Source organism: Leucopleurus acutus (genome assembly GCF_964270905.1).
Source record: "Leucopleurus acutus genome assembly, chromosome: 6".
In the NCBI taxonomy this organism is placed as follows: Eukaryota; Metazoa; Chordata; class Mammalia; order Artiodactyla; family Delphinidae; genus Leucopleurus; species Leucopleurus acutus.
In genome coordinates, this window is record NC_139149.1 from 73,750,543 (window position 1) to 73,767,488 (window position 16,946).

Consider the following 16,946-nt stretch of genomic DNA (forward strand, 5'->3'; position numbering starts at 1 on the left):
TTTGTAGGGCTTGCCTGGAACGGGTGGTCCTCCGGGAGAAAATGGAAAACCTGGTGAACCTGTAAGTTGCTTGCCATTTTTTCAAAACTCAGAAACCAAAAGAATAAATACGAATCATTTATAAATTATTAACTTCTGCATTTTCATGCCATGGTATCTGAGATTTAACAATTAGTTTTGAAATATTCATTAATAAAACAAAGAAAAATTATTCAGTCATAACTATTCCATGGAAAGTTTGAATTTTACCATAAAATAAAAGGAACTCAAGGAAGAGTATACAGCTCAAGATTGGACAAATTATACAGTATGCAAGTCAAGTGTGTATTTTGCTTATACTTATATAACGTATATTCTGATAGAGGCCTAATCATGCAATGCCAATCTCCTAGGGCCCAAAGGGTGAGGCTGGTGCACCTGGAATTCCAGGAGGCAAGGTAAATATTTCCATTTATTTTCTCATTTCTTCAGCATGTTATAGAGCAGTTGATTAGTGACACATTTTTAGTACAGCAAACCAAAATATTCCTTTTTTTAGAAGCACGACATTGCAAATGTTTGGTGAATACACTTAGGGTAACCCGAGACATTTCCAATACATTAAATTTGCATCATCTGGAAAATGAAATTTTCTGACATGAATAAACACTGTAGAGTCAACTATGGACCTGAAATTTCAAAAGAAAACTTTTCTAGTGCATTGGCTCTCTATAGAAAAACTGTTTTGGTAGAGGAACTTTAAAAATTTGCCTTTGTGATAAAATAATAATAATATTGTCAAAGCTAGCTCATCAGACCAGCTATCCAAGTTTCCTTGTTTAGATTAACTAATTTTGTGTTTCCGTTTCTCACTCAGTTGATCAAATGTCTTTTATAATTATAAAAATTTCTAAATTGTTCAAAAATGTAAGTTAAGAACCTTGTAGTCTATATCAAAACAATACAATTTAGGGTGTTTTTGCTTTGTTTTTAGCCTTGGTTTTCCTAACAGGGATATTCCATTTTCCTACTACAGGGTGATTCTGGTGCCCCTGGTGAACGTGGACCTACTGGACCTGCAGGGCCCCCTGGGCCTAGAGGGGGAACTGGTCCCCCTGGTTCTGAAGGAGGAAAGGTAACTCCACATAATTCAATTCACCTAGATTTTACAAAATGCATTTCATTTCTTTCTTGTGATTTACTATTTCTCCTTTAATTTCAGGGCCCTGCTGGTTCCCCTGGGCCACCTGGTAATGCTGGTTCACCTGGTCTGCAAGGAATGCCTGGAGAAAGAGGGGGTCCTGGAGGCCCTGGTCCAAAAGGTGATAAGGTACCAACTTATTCTCTGTTAATTATGTAATAAAACAGACTTTGTTGGTTAAAGGAAGGCAACATTTCTGGAAAGTAATCTATTTTCAAAATTAATATTATCATTTTACTTATTTATTTATTTATATATATATTTTTTTCATTGGAGTAAAATTGCTTTACAATATTGTGTTAGTTTCTGCTGTACAATGAAATGAATCTGGTTTATGTATACCTATAACCCCTCCCTCCTGGACCTCCCTCCCACCCCACCCCCATCTAGTAAGTGTAATTTGAGATGGATTTCTAAAGCAACTTTTTAAGCAGAACACCTACTATACGTTGCAGCTAATCTTGAGAGTTTGTCCTCTTCTTGGCATGTTTTCAGTGAAAATACCTCTAATCTGATGACACTGGGTTTTATTTGACAGGGTGAGCCCGGCAGTTCAGGTGTCGATGGTGCTCCAGGGAAAGATGGTCCAAGGGTGAGTACTTGAATTAGGGAGAAACAGAATTTATCTGTATGTGATATGGAGTAGTCCCTCACCTCAACTTCTATTTTTTCCAAAAACTCCTCATGATAAGTTAGACCATACTTTACCACCTTCTGGGCATTAAGAAGACCCAAATGACATGATTGTTAAAATTCCTGATTTCTATCACTAATAGTTCAACAGTGACCTAAGAATGGAAAAAAATCTCAAAAGTATGATAAATGTTATAAGCTGAAGTCATAATAAGTCACTAAAATTCAATGCTGATAAAGGAACTTTTTGATTTTAAAAAACATTGAAATTCCATGGTACATTCATACCATGGAATATTACTTAGCAATAAAAAGTTGATACATGCAACAACTTATACAAACACCAAGGACATCATGCTGAGTGACAAAGGCAATCTCAAAAGGACGTACTGCATGATTCCATTCATGTAACATTTGTGAAATAACGTAATTATATAGAACAGCTTTATGGTTGCCAAAATTGAGGAATAGGGGAGAGGGAGATGGGTGTAACTATAAAGAGGTGACATGAGGGAGTCTTTTATGATGATTGTACCTTTGAATATCTTGATTGTGGTGGTGGTCATGTGAGGCTACGCATAATAACATGTCATAGAACTACATACACACACACACACACACACACACAAATGAGTACATGTATAACTGGTGCGAACTGTATAAGCTCTATGGGTCGTACCAATGTCAATTGCTTTGTTTTGATACTATATCATAGTTGTGTAAGATGTAATCCTGAAGGAGGCTGGGAGAAAGATGCACAGGATTCTGCTGTATATTTCTTTACAAACTTCCATGAATCTATATAACTATTTAACTATTATTTAACTATTTAACTATTATAAATAAAAATTGAAAAAAAACACATTACAATCAATTCTATTCACATTAGTAAACACCTAGATATGACTGTAGCAAATAAACATGATAACTAAGCCGTTAGATAGACGTTATCTTTACTGTAGTTGCCTTAAACAAATTCATAAATGCTTCACTTTTAACAGACTAGATGACTAAGCCATCATACAATTTTTAAAAAAATCTAATATTTTATTTATGTAATATAAGTAAAACTTTAATATTTGAAAACTTCAATGTGAAAACTGTAATATATGTAACAATACTTTAAGTGGTTAAATGAAATATTTTGAATTACCATACAATTGAATAAGGCAATGCACTTTAATTTTAAAAGATACGACTGTGAAATCTTATATCACATCTTATTTATCTTCTGCAATAGAAAGGAAAAATGAATCTATAACTTGCCACTGAATTATATAATCCATAAAATCTTATATTTACTAAGCTCTGCAGTATTTACACACTGAGTGAAGAGCATATCATTCAAGCTATCAAAGCAATCATATTATCTAGTTTATTAGATGAACAGTATGTCCTTATATATGCTCTTTGATTAATAAGGAAAATGGTGCTTTTTATCTTCGAAATTAAAGTATATTTCTATTTTCTTTAGGGTCCTACTGGTCCCATTGGTCCCCCTGGCCCAGCTGGTCAGCCTGGAGATAAGGTAACGCTTGACACTATTTAGAAATGGAAAATGTCTTTTGTCGTCATTGTTGTTTGGATGCAGGGCAATATAAATTATTTTTCTCTTTTTTAAGGGTGAAAGTGGTGCCCCTGGACTTCCGGGTATAGCTGGTCCTCGTGGTGGCCCTGTAAGTGTTTAAGACATTTCAACATAATTTTAAGCCCACACAGGCAGCAGCTACCTGTGCTTCCCTCTTTAGCAATTCTGCCTGTGGTCCTGAGTCTCAATGATGGGATACTGTCTTTAGGCATCATATGACATGCAAGGCAAGGTTAAAGTTCTTAAATCTAAAATTCAGAAGAGACCATTTCAAGTCTTACCATCTTTCCTAAATAATTCTGGAAAAAATATAAAACTTGCACAAGTAATATGCATCTGTAAATGAGTATTTCTTAAAGCTATAGGATCTTTGCCTGAGCCTCCTTCTAGATCTAAAATTCTCTACCTTCAGGGTTTGCAGACTCAGGAGAGATATTTAGTAAATGCTTTTAATTAATTAATGTAATGATTGATTTCTCAAAACTTTTACCATATTTTAATTTTTTTAAATCCTTACATTTTAGAAGTTATACAAGTAAGTCTTTTAAACACTTCAAAATTCTTAAATTATTTTTCTTGCAAATAATATCACAGTCAAAAGCAGAAGGAATCAATGGTTCTTGTGTTGTCTACTTTGAATTTTATTGAGAAATGGAAAAGTCTTCAGAGGTTAAGCTACATTAGTTAGCTTTGCACACTAACACTATCTTTTCTTAGCTTAAAGGAAAGATAAGATGATACAGAGGATGACGTGTGCTCCCAATGGGAAGATGTCTTCACTGTGACTAATGAGTATATTTTTCAATTAAGGGTGAGAGAGGTGAACATGGGCCACCAGGACCTGCCGGCTTCCCTGGTGCTCCTGTAAGTATGAACATTAAAACATACATATCATACAGCCCAGAATCACTATCTCACTGAAAAATAGCAGAAGTATAAGTCAAGTCTGAATTCTAATCTATCTCAACCACTCATTCCTTATGGGGGTTCATTTATCCACCTCCTTTTTTTTTTTTACACATTATCTCTATTCTTACTGTTTAAACGATGGAGATAAAAACACCTGGCCTGTCTTTATGCCAGGTAAATGAGGCTAACATGATCCCCTAGACCTAAAGCACTCTGAAAATTTGAAAGGTTCTTCCATTATTAGATGGTACTAATTAAAATTTGCTCTAAGCCCCATCTTTCTCAAATGCATTTACTGGTGATTGCTTTGAAATGCGCAGTCCTCGGAGAGAGGTTCTCCTTTATGACAAAGAATGTATATCTTACCACTTTCTTGATAATTTTCTTTTATCATAGAAACTCTTTTTGGGTGGTGGGGGGGCACATAATGGGGCATGTGGGATCTTAGTTCCCCAACCAGGGATCGAACCCACGCCCCCTGCAGTGGAAGCTCAGAGTCTTAACCACTGGACCACCAGGGAAGTCCCTGTCATGGAAACATTTGTCTTTGTTTCTTCCATGTCTTCAAAGACTCTTCTTTTCCAATTTTATTTCAATAGCTCTCCACCTGATGAATTCTGTTTTCTGAAGGAAAATAAGGACAAGCCCAGTGTATTGTGAAGGATGTAAGCTCACAGGCTGTTTTTGTTTCTGAATGCAGGGCCAGAACGGTGAGCCTGGTGGTAAAGGTGAAAGAGGCGCTCCTGGTGAGAAAGGTGAAGGTGGACCTCCTGGAATCGCAGGGCCCCCCGGAAGTGCTGGGCCTTCTGTAAGTATTTCTCTTTCTCTAAGCCTTCTAATGGAAAGCACTTAGATTTGTCGATACTTCAGTATTTCATACTGAGAGAGCTTGTCATGGTGACAAGGGTACAGTTTTCCTAGGAATACAGTTCTGAGTTTGACACTTGACTCCAACAATCTAGATATGACCTCAGTCAAATTATTTTAATGTCCTCATAGAGTTACTGGTTTGTTTTTTTTTTTTTTTGATGTAGCTTCTCATTTCTGTAGTAATGTTTTTCCCCCAGTTCTACTGAGATATAATTGACATATAACATTATATTGTATAAGTTTAAGAGGTACAACATAATGATTGTATGTATTACAAGATGATTATCATGATAAGTAGAGTTACTGACTTACAAAGGCTTAATGCTTTTCCCAAATTTTGATTTTGGTGCTATTCTTATAAACCATTTCCATCTCCCTTCCATATAGGGTGCCCCTGGTCCCCCAGGTGTCAAAGGTGAACGTGGCAGTCCTGGTGGTCCTGTAAGTAATGATCCTCTTAACTATTATTGAAAAGCATTAATTAATATCAATCTGTATAAAAACTGCTTTGAAAGCACTAGATCCCTAAAGAGAGTATAAAATTATAATCACTCATTCATATGTGAGTTATATGTAAATTCCAAGAGGAAAAAACAAACCACAAGTGATCCCAGAGTGGAATGCAGGTCCTACCACATTTCTTACAATTTATATTTGTTTTTAGTGGCTAATTATTTGTTTTCCTTGATTTTTGACATCCAAAATATATTTATAATTTCACAGGGTGCTGCTGGCTTCCCTGGTGGTCGTGGTCTTCCTGGTCCTCCTGGCAATAATGTAAGAACTTTTTAAAGTATTTTTTAACCATATATTCCATAAAAAGCATTCATATATACATAGGGTGAGAAACTTATCCATTGCTACTTCTCTTTGTATTAAATCCCATATAAAATTATTTGAATGCAGGTAAAAGAGGGGAAAAAATTACTTGTTCATTATAAAATATTCAAATTTCAAACATTTCTTTGTAGGGTAACCCAGGCCCCCCAGGAGCCAGCGGCCCTCCAGGCAAAGATGGCCCCCCAGGTCCAGCTGGTAATAATGGTGCTCCTGGCAGCCCTGGGGTGTCTGGACCAAAGGGTGATGCTGGCCAACCAGGTGAGAAGGGATCACCTGGCGCCCAGGGCCCTCCGGTGAGTGGTCTCTATTGATTGACAGTAGTTTTATTTTCAATCACAAATCCAACAGAGGAAAACATAGTCACATAAAGAATAACTAAGGTTTCATTATCTATCACAACAGGGAGCTCCAGGCCCACTTGGGATTATAGGGGTTCCTGGAGCACGAGGTCTTGCAGGCCCACCAGGCATGGCAGGTGCTAGGGGCAGCCCCGGCCCACAGGGCCCCAAGGTGAGTATAGCTATCTTTCACTGGACTCTTGTTTCCTTTGATAGTCTTCAGACATCACATAAACATAGCAAGTATGTAATGATCAAGTTTTCCTGTAATTAGATGCAAATTCTTGATATTTTCAGGAAGCATGCATATTATTAAAAGTCTCTGGAACACAAAAACAATGCACATAATAGACCTGCCTTGAACATCAAAACAAATAGATTGATATCACAGAAAAATATCTTGTCATCTCAAATACCTGTTAGGAAACTTGTCAGCATTCTTCAGTTTGCTGACTGTCAGTCTTGAAGCGGGAAATAATGTCAGGTTATAGACCTATGAAAGCCTTTAATTGATACCAATTATTCATCAACTCAATTCATTTTATACTCCTGACTTTCTTTCACTGATATTACTATAACATCCTAGTGCTCAACATCTTAAATATTTATTTAGCAAATAGGGTAATAAAATCGTATTTTATTAAGGCGTACCTTTTTTCACTTTGAGCACCTCTTTAAACTAAATGTCATATACGATTGTAGTGAAATTACACTATAACATTTAAGTCTAGTCAATTTATATGAACATTCCCAATAAATGTATATATTCTTTAAATAGAGCCAAATGTTCAATATAACCTAATTCTAATGGGTACCGTAAACCTATAGTTTCATAATGGCTCATCGTTATAGTTTTCTTACAATAGCCATGTCTATTTATGTACCTCATATTAAGATGTATTCTAATATGATAATCAAGGTAATTACTCAGGCTTTTGGTATCCAGGTTCATTGGGCAAGTTAGAAAAGACAAGAAACTTGCTTCCCCAAAGCTTTTCCCCTATGGCAGGGATAGTTTTAGGAACAAATTCGATAGAAACTGGGAAATAAAGACAGCTGATAATATCATATTAATTGATTTCTTAGGTTAAAACACAAATTTATTTTATTCTTTTGTACACAGGGTGAAAGTGGGAAGCCAGGACTTAGTGGTCTCAATGGAGAACGTGGTCCTCCTGGAGCCCAGGGTCTTCCTGGTCTGGCTGGTGCAGCTGGTGAACCTGGAAGAGATGTAAATACTAGTTCTTAGAAAATACACAATAAGCCGGGTAGTATTTGATAATTTATTTAAGCAAGGGTCAAATTGGGCCATTGAGTTTCTATGATAAAAGAAAATCATCAAGAAAGTGGTAAGATGTACATTCTTTGTCATAAAGGAGAACCTCTCTCCGAGGATTGTGCATTTCAAAGTTCTCCTTCTTTCTCTAGTAATAGATATTCTTTCTATTACAACTTAGAATAGCCTTAAATGTTCATGTTCTTTGGTATTTACCCAATGAATGATCATTAATGGAAAAGAATATGATATTTAGCTAAATAAGAAAAACGTTGCAGATGGGGAGAGCCCCAATTTACAACATTCCTTCTGGGTAAAAATATACTGCGTGTTATCTGTGATTAGTCTTTCCTTAAATTGTAGATTTCCGTTATCAGCTTAAATTACAGTGTGTCAAGATTTTATTTATTATTTCTCCCCCTAAGGCTCCTTTTTAGACTTTTTTTCCTAGTCACTTATTGCTCTCTCACCCTGTGAAACTTGAGTACCATAGATATACTGCATATCTGTTTAGGTATTATCACTCCTTGCAGGGCCACACCCATTGTCATATCTAAGATTTTTCACTCCCAAGAACCAATTTTTATCCTCTTTAGGATGATATTTTTCCCATTGAGAATACAGGGCTTAGATGGTATTTAAATGGTTCCAAAGAATTTGATTTCATTTCTTCCTCTTTGTTTTTTCTTTAATCAGGGAAACCCTGGATCAGATGGTCTGCCAGGCCGAGATGGAGCTCCTGGTAGCAAGGTATAACAGGCACACGTACAATAGGTTTGTGTAATTAGAACAATAGCTGCTGATCAGATTGATTTTGGAACTGTGAACTTGTCCACAGGGTGACCGTGGTGAAAATGGCTCTCCTGGCCCCCCTGGTGCTCCTGGTCATCCAGGCCCCCCTGGCCCTGTCGGTGCAGCTGGAAAGAGTGGTGACAGAGGAGAAACTGTGAGTTCTCATGAACTCCATCTTTCCCTACTCATCTATCTTCCTCAATAAGCTCAGTAGGTAGAAAATAGAATGTCATATCTGCCAACCAAAAGATCTACTCTCAATTGTTTCACAGTTTTGCATGCTAGTCAGTCCTTAGGCAACTGTGGTAATAAAGATATATGAGAATTTCTGGCAGTAGTCAATGAAGAATTCATTATTAAAATTCAAAATGGCATTAATCACACCAAGTGTATATCCACTTGGTCAATATAAGCTTGAATTAACAGGGTTTCCTCAGCTTTCCTATTCAGACCCCCTGATATAGCTATAAACAGGTAAAGGATTTTTAAGGAGAAAATAATACTAATTTTTAATAATAGCAAACATATCATTATTCCCTCACAATGAAATTATTAACGTTTAAGTAAAACAAAACTGTATCAATAAATAAACACTTCCCTGTGCGTGTTCATTTGTTTATTTTTATTTTAGGGCCCTGCTGGTCCTTCTGGTGCTCCAGGTCCTGTTGGCTCAAGAGGTCCTCCTGTAAGTCTTTTTTTTTTTTTTTTAACTAATTCTACAGTGTAGGAAATATTCTATTTTCTGGCATGCTCAGCAAAAAGGGATGACTAAATACATAACTATGGAACCAAATTTAAACTTTCCTTTGATGATATAGAAAGCAATTTAGAATCTAAAAGTTCCTTGGGGCTATGAGATTACACATCAATTAATGGGGCTGCATACAATTCTCAGTCCAAGATCAAAACAACCACAAGAACAATCTTTATTGTTCCAAGTATGCAGTGTTTGTAGATGGGATTTCTAGCTTGTAGAATGTTATAAAGTGGACTTAGTTGTTATAAATCCTATTTTGTTTTTCCAATGTGTATGTGTGTATGACCTTAATGTGTTTGTGAAGGGTCCCCAAGGCCCACGTGGTGACAAAGGTGAAACGGGTGAACGTGGCGCTAATGGCATCAAAGGACATCGTGGATTCCCTGGTAATCCAGGTGCCCCAGGTTCCCCAGTAAGTGCATCCATTTTGTTAGAAAATCCCCTCAATGCATTTTAACTAATGAGATAGGCAAATCTTAGAGACCAATGGTAGAAAATTGTTCATCTGTGAAAGTCTATGCTAAAAGAGATTAGAAATGTATTTGAGGGCTTATTTGAAATAGTAGTTGGCATGAGACAATGGGGATATTAAAGGAAAAGGAAATCATATTTTATCATGATCCCCATGTTTCTTGATCTGATCTTGAACATACAGTTTCCTAAGCCTTTTTGAAGTCTTCACTCATATTCACCTTCCTTTCCTTTCAGGGTCCCTCTGGTCACCAAGGTGCAGTAGGTAGTCCAGGACCTGCAGGCCCCAGAGTACGTACCACAGATATTGGGAGGTCCATATTTTAAAATGTTAGCACTGCAAGAAAATATTCTAGCATTGTGATATCATGATAATTTCTTAGGGACCTGTTGGACCCAGTGGGCCCCCTGGCAAAGATGGAACAAGTGGACACCCTGGTCCCATTGGACCACCAGGGCCTCGAGGTAACAGAGGCGAAAGAGGATCTGAGGTAAGACATCACTTATAAATATGTGTATTTAATTTGTTTTAATTTTCACATTTTCAGAAACACTTTGCAATATTTTAAAACTGAGATAGTGAGTTAAACACGATGCAATTACCAAACCTAATTTAGGACCTGAACAATAACTTTAAGACATTCTCTCCCACATGAAGACTTCCTCATCACACTATAATGACAGGGAGAAAAAACCTTTCTTACAGTTTATGAGGTAACACTTATATCAGAATAAAGACATAGCCCAATTAATAAGATGAACTCTGCCAGCACTGATCTCATATTAGACATCTCACAATTATGATAATCTTAATGATTTACAAGTGTAAAGTACATTCCACTTCTCAAACGGCTTCCATGACTCCTGTTTTTCTACTGATACCATCATTCCTAAAACATTACTATCCCACACTTTTGGAGTAAAAAGAAGAAAAGCTATTATCCCCACAAGTTACACAATTAAAACACAAATAAGTTAAGTGGTTAGCCCCAAAACACAAAGTTAGATTCCAAAGTTGGGACCAGAATCTAAGTTTCCTGATCATAACCCCTCTGTCATGTCAGCATTAGAATTGCTTACATCATTTATACAGAAGGAAACATGTGAGATGTGTGTGTTCCAACACCAATTCTTCTTGCACACTGGAACACACTGTCATAACAATGAATTATAGTTATCATAAATTGGTTAATATTTGATCACAAAACAACCCAAATAAACTTTTACTGAAACAATTACTATGACACAATATATTAATTGTTTGTAATGCATTTTGGGGGGCTAGCAACATATTTTTTCAGTGGATACCGAACAAGTGCCCCTCAGTGATGTATGTTCTTACCCTTCCTAGGGCTCCCCAGGCCACCCAGGACAACCAGGCCCTCCTGGGCCCCCTGGTGTCCCTGGTCCATGCTGTCCTGGTGGGCCTGCTACCATCATTGGCACTGGAGGTGAAAAATCTGGGGGTTTTGCCCCATATTATGGAGATGAACCAATGGATTTCAAAATCAACACCGACGAGATTATGACGTCACTCAAATCAGTCAATGGACAAATAGAAAGCCTCCTTAGTCCTGATGGTTCCCGTAAAAACCCTGCTCGGAACTGCAGAGACCTGAAATTCTGCCATCCTGAACTCAAGAGTGGTACGCTGGGGAATCTTTCACACTCATGGCAACAGGATAACAAAGAAAACTGCTTATGTTAGAATTTAGGGGAAAGGAAAATTTTACTGGGAATAGAAAATATTATATAGCGGAGATCGTACTTAAAGAATGTTAGTTGAATTGAAACTCCTTGATATTCTGAGTAAGAAAATATGAATTTTGTAGGTGTACTTAAACTGTAATGTAAATTCAAAATATGCCAAATGTAGGAAAATCTAAAGACAGTTTTATAAAAATTTTAATACAAATTATAGTTTGGCATGTCTTTTCATATCATCACAAAGTTGTTTGAGTAATAAACAACATATATCACTGTGTTTGTAATTTGATGCAGACATAATTTGTAATTTAATTATTGCAACATTTATTTATTGAAACAATTTTTATAATAAATCTAATTATCAATTTTTTCAAATTAAGAAACAATCTAAAAGTTCCTCTATTCTGCTACACTATAAAAGTACAAATACATAAAGTACAAATACATTAGCAGTCAACATTATGAATGCCTTACAAAATCATTTTGGTCCAAATCCCATTACTGGATATTATAACCAATTCCATTGTCCTTTTTGTGACTATTCAGGAGAATATTGGGTTGATCCTAACCAAGGTTGCAAGATGGATGCTATTAAAGTATACTGTAACATGGAAACTGGGGAAACGTGCATAAATGCCAGTCCTTTGACTGTTCCACGTAAGAACTGGTGGACAAATTCTGCTGCTGAGAAGAAACATGTTTGGTTTGGAGAATCCATGGATGGTGGTTTTCAGGTAAGAAAAGATACACCATTTTTCTTTAACTTTAATCCATCTCTACTTAGCTGACATTTTTGTTCCTCCCATTTGCTCATCACAAAACAAATTTAGTTAATAAATAGAAAAGTGAAAAATTTTATATACTCAGGTAACTACTTTTATAACTTGTCTCTCAAAAGCTAAACTAAATTATTCTTCGTAAGTTACCAACTTTCCTTCAATTCTTAAGACCTTCTTTACTCTAGCATTGTATGTTATACATGCAATAAAGACATAGTCATACATAAAATATATGAACAACTTACACAATGACCATACTACACTGCATGAATCCCTTATGTATAATTGCAGCTATAATGTTTGACCAGCCTTATTTGTTCCGTATTACAGTTTAGCTATGGCAATCCTGAACTTCCTGAAGATGTCCTCGATGTCCAGCTGGCATTCCTCCGACTTCTCTCCAGCCAGGCCTCCCAGAACATCACATATCACTGCAAGAATAGCATTGCATACATGGATCATGCCAGTGGGAATGTGAAGAAAGCCTTGAGGCTGATGGGCTCAAATGACGGTGAATTCAAGGCTGAAGGAAATGGCAAATTCACCTACTCAGTTCTGGAGGATGGTTGCACTGTAAGTAACAGCATTTTTATAAGCATGCATCATAATGAACTTAGCATTTCTCATTTAATCATGCTACTTTGAAAAGAAGGAATAAAAATAATGAGGGTGAACAAAAGATGGCATTTGGTGTGAGTTATATTGAATCTACTGATCCATTCCAGAGAAGGTTAAATCACACAAAAAATGACTATATCTTCTCAACCTCCAGGTGAAAACCAGCTGATGTGAAAGCAATTGAAATTTAAATCCATGATATAAACTTTGCCAGATAATTTAGACAGTTACTATCCACTCTACATAATTGCCATCATATGGACTCAATCTAAAATCTCTTTTTAATTTTAAAGGTTAACTTTAAATCAATCATTTATTATTATCATTCATGAACAGAAGGAGAATTCACTTCTAATATTAACAGATTCCAGTGTGAGAGACCTATCCACTTCTAAGTAAACCAGCTCTATACCTAGTAACAATGACCAGAACCAAGGTTTCTGAGAATGGACTGGCCTGTGGCAATCTCCTTGTTGGGTTTACCCTGAAGCCCTATAAAGCTTTTGGTTAACAATATGGTTTATCGACTGGGAGAATTATCACTTTGGACTGGAGCAGGTCTCAGATGTATGGAAGATAATATACATGGCGAGTTGGCAACTCCCTTCAACAAAATTTTTTTTTTTAACTTTGTCAAACAGAGAAACTGTCTAAGTAATTGTAATGTCATGATCACTTACTTTTTTTTTTTTTTTTTTTTGCTTTTTTTTACAGAAACACACTGGGGAATGGGGCAAAACAGTCTTCGAATATCGAACACGCAAGGCCGTCAGACTACCTATTGTAGATATTGCACCCTACGATATTGGTGGTCCTGATCAAGAATTTGGTGTGGACGTTGGCCCTGTTTGCTTTTTATAAACCAAACTCTATCTGAAATCCCAGCAAAAAGTTTCACACTCCATATGTGTTCCTCTTGTTCTAATCTTGTCAGCCAGTACAAGTGACCAAGTTCCAGTTATTTATTTCCAAAATTTTTGGAAAAAGTGTAATTTGACCAAAAAAGAATACATTTTAAAATTTTATTTTATTATTTTTTTTTTTTTGCTGTTACACCAAATACAGTTCAAATGCTTTTTGTTCTATTTTTTTACCAATTCCAATTTCAAAATGTCTCAGTGGTGCTATAATAAATAAACTTCAACACTCTTCCAATAACACTGTGTTACATTCTTTGAATACTAGCCCATTTGCAGAGCAATGACAGTGCTTACCATCAAAAGATAACCTTTCTTCTGAAATAGTCAAACATGAAATTAGAAAAGACCTTCCTGTTTCAACTACCTCAACCTGGTCAGAAACACAGATGAATTCTATAAGCCCCAGAAGATGAAAATAATTGTATAAAATACCAAAACTTATAAATTTCACTGATTAAGTTCCTAAAATATTGGTTAAAAGAAAAAGAGTAGAGTGTAGTACAAGAATATAAAGAAATATTTTTGAAGCCATAATTATTTTAATCTTGAATATCAACTTCTTTTTAAGGTGCTTTTCCTTTTTCTTGTCATTGCTGGTCAAGATTACCAATATTTGGCAAGGCTTTAAAGACACATGTTCTGGTGCTAATGTACTTTCACTTTTAAAACTCTAGGTCAATTGTTGCTTTACGTTCAAAACACAGATGCACACCATCTGTACATGTCTTCGGTCAAAAAGATTTCCTGGTGTGTCACTGCCGGGAACTCTTTCTCTGCAACCTGTAAAAGTCAATAACAACAACAAAAAATAAATTTTGGGGCTGCTTTTGTCACAATAACAGGGAATGTGTTGAAATTAAACTTTGTAAGCTTGTATGTGGTTGTTGATCTTTTTTTTCTTACAGACACTCATAATAAAATATCATAATAAACATTCCTGGTTTTTGTCAACTTTTCATAGATTTAAAAAATGCAAGTTTACAATCTAGTAATTTTTCTTGAAAAAAAGCATATTGAATCCTAGATCTCTGGCTTAATAATGCAATGACTTTCAGGAATATGAGATAATATAACTCATGCTGGGAACAGAGATAATGCGCAATGGGGAATCTTGCAGATTTTTAGATCATATTTAGTGGAACTCCTTGGGGCATATTGAAAACTGAGGGCTTCTATATGACACAATCCCTGGAAATAGTAACATAGTAAATTAGGAAGTCTCCAAAGTGGTAGTAATCAGGGAGGAAATTGCTGGTAATTTAGAAGGAAGTAAGCAGGGTCTGGCAAAACAGACATTAATATTAAGAACAATTGCAAGCTTAGGCTTTTTCTACCACCTCTAAACACTGCCTCATTTCCCTCTTGGGTCAGCCCCTTCTCCACCAACAAGTTATTAATCTTTTAGTTACTGCAAATGAAAATAGGATCGTCTTGCATACCTGACTTTATAGTTTGAAATGTATTCACTCTATATAATTAATAATAATAATACTTTCAAAAATAAAAATTCCATCAGTCAAATGTCAAGACTCTTAGTCTACTTATCCTCCAAGCTAGAGGCAACAAATGTTAGCAGTTTCTTGTGCATATTTTCAGAAATATTATCTATCTATCATCTATCTATCTATCTGAGTCTATTTGTGTTATGCATCAGAAATTAAATTCCTTGCAGTTTCATTTTAGACATATTCAAAGCCAGCAATATTTGGTCAAGTCTTTCTCACATTGTATCACTCTGACATTGGCTCTCCTGCCTCATCTTTCATTTATAAGGACTCTTTTAACTACATCAGCCCAGCCCACAACTAGAAAATTCAGGATAATTTCCCCATTTTTAGGTTAGTTGATTAGCAACCTTAATTCCATCTGCAACCTTAATTCCTCCTTGCCTTGCCATGTAACATAACATATTCCCAGGATCCAGGGCTTAGGATGTGGACACATTTAGGAGCTATTATTCTGCCTACTTCAACAATGATGCACAGAAGTAAGGAGAATGGTGGTGGTCATAGCTGTAGTGAGGGCAGTAATAGCCAGGTTTCCAAAGAAACTTGGCCAGTAGTGCCAGAAATGTCATCCAGTGCCCAGTTCGTTGGTTTCAACAGGCTGCTTCTGGGGTGTGATTTTGAAGATGGCTCTGAATGTCAGCATTCCCTTCATAGCTGTTCATTTTATGAACCTGGGTTCTATAACTTGCTCTGAATTTCCCTGAACTTCAAATAAAATCTATAAATTGCATTTCTTAAATCAGCCCAAGTTGGTTTAGGTTGTTTGCATGAATCCAAGTGTTTTGGCCTGAGTAACTGGGAGAAAAGTTGCCAATAGCTGAGATAGAGGAGACTATCAAGGTAAAAGATTTGAGGAGCTAAAAGATTTAACAAGATGGGGCAAGTTAAATGTAGAATGCCTATCAATCATCTAAGTAAACGTGCTGAGTTGGAAGTTAGGTATAAATCTGGAGGTCAGAAGAGAGGTCCAGGTTAGAAAAATAAATTTAGGAGTTTCAGCATATATACGGCTTTTATATCCATGGAAGTAGATACAATCATTAAATAATTGAGTATAGAAAGAAAGGAGAAACTGTATAAGAACTGAATTCTGGGATATTTGAATACTTACAGGTTGGAGAAGTGAGGATGAAGCAGCTAAGGAGTTGGAGTAGGAATAAAGGGAAACCAGGAAAGTGTAGTGACCTAGGTGTGAAAAAAAAATGTTTGCTGTTTAGGGCTTCCCTGGTGGTGCAGTGGTTGAGAGTCCGCCTGCCAATGCAGGGGACACGGGTTCGTGCCCGGGTCTGGGAAGATCCCACATGCCGCGGAACGGCTGGGCCTGTGAGCCGTGGCCGCTGGGCCTGCGCATCCGGAGCCTGTGCTCCACAACGGCAGAGGCCACAACAGTGAGAGGCCTGCGTACCGCAAAAAAAAGAAAAAAAGTTTGCTGTTTAAATTTTAAAATTATAGCATATTAAGGGATAAGGATGCTTAAGGTTAATGTATTACGAGGCCACTAACTGCGTATTTTAAAAAGTAAGGTCACGTGAGGTTATATCACTATTCCTATGTCCTATAGATGGCAAATAATGATATAATTAAATCTTCTAATTCACAGTTATAGTATCACTTTTTTAACTCTTTGTTGATGGAAGATTGAATACAACTCTCTTTATCTTCAAGCTGGCATTTAAGCAAAAAATATTTCATTTATAAAATTTATTTTATAGGTTTTGAGGGTGAAATTTTTGCAGTCATAACAGCATTTTTGGAAAATG

General features: G+C 36.3%; 1 protein-coding gene across 1 annotated transcript in view; it reads left to right on the plus strand.

The window, feature by feature from the left end:
- The window catches only part of COL3A1 (collagen type III alpha 1 chain), a 38,069-nt gene extending 24,153 nt beyond the window's left edge, over positions 1–13,916 (plus strand). Inside the window, exons 28-51 of the mRNA XM_082840647.1 lie at positions 8–61; positions 393–437; positions 1,016–1,114; positions 1,202–1,309; positions 1,719–1,772; positions 3,288–3,341; positions 3,436–3,489; positions 4,212–4,265; positions 5,011–5,118; positions 5,568–5,621; positions 5,904–5,957; positions 6,152–6,313; positions 6,423–6,530; positions 7,482–7,589; positions 8,331–8,384; positions 8,473–8,580; positions 9,058–9,111; positions 9,488–9,595; positions 9,892–9,945; positions 10,038–10,145; positions 11,006–11,300; positions 11,908–12,095; positions 12,471–12,713; positions 13,473–13,916. Of these exons, the coding sequence (XP_082696773.1) occupies positions 8–61; positions 393–437; positions 1,016–1,114; positions 1,202–1,309; positions 1,719–1,772; positions 3,288–3,341; positions 3,436–3,489; positions 4,212–4,265; positions 5,011–5,118; positions 5,568–5,621; positions 5,904–5,957; positions 6,152–6,313; positions 6,423–6,530; positions 7,482–7,589; positions 8,331–8,384; positions 8,473–8,580; positions 9,058–9,111; positions 9,488–9,595; positions 9,892–9,945; positions 10,038–10,145; positions 11,006–11,300; positions 11,908–12,095; positions 12,471–12,713; positions 13,473–13,619 (2,475 nt within the window). The 3' untranslated portion in view covers positions 13,620–13,916. The remainder of the gene's footprint in view (positions 1–7; positions 62–392; positions 438–1,015; positions 1,115–1,201; positions 1,310–1,718; positions 1,773–3,287; positions 3,342–3,435; positions 3,490–4,211; positions 4,266–5,010; positions 5,119–5,567; positions 5,622–5,903; positions 5,958–6,151; positions 6,314–6,422; positions 6,531–7,481; positions 7,590–8,330; positions 8,385–8,472; positions 8,581–9,057; positions 9,112–9,487; positions 9,596–9,891; positions 9,946–10,037; positions 10,146–11,005; positions 11,301–11,907; positions 12,096–12,470; positions 12,714–13,472) is intronic.
- The last annotated feature ends 3,030 nt before the right edge of the window (positions 13,917–16,946 follow it).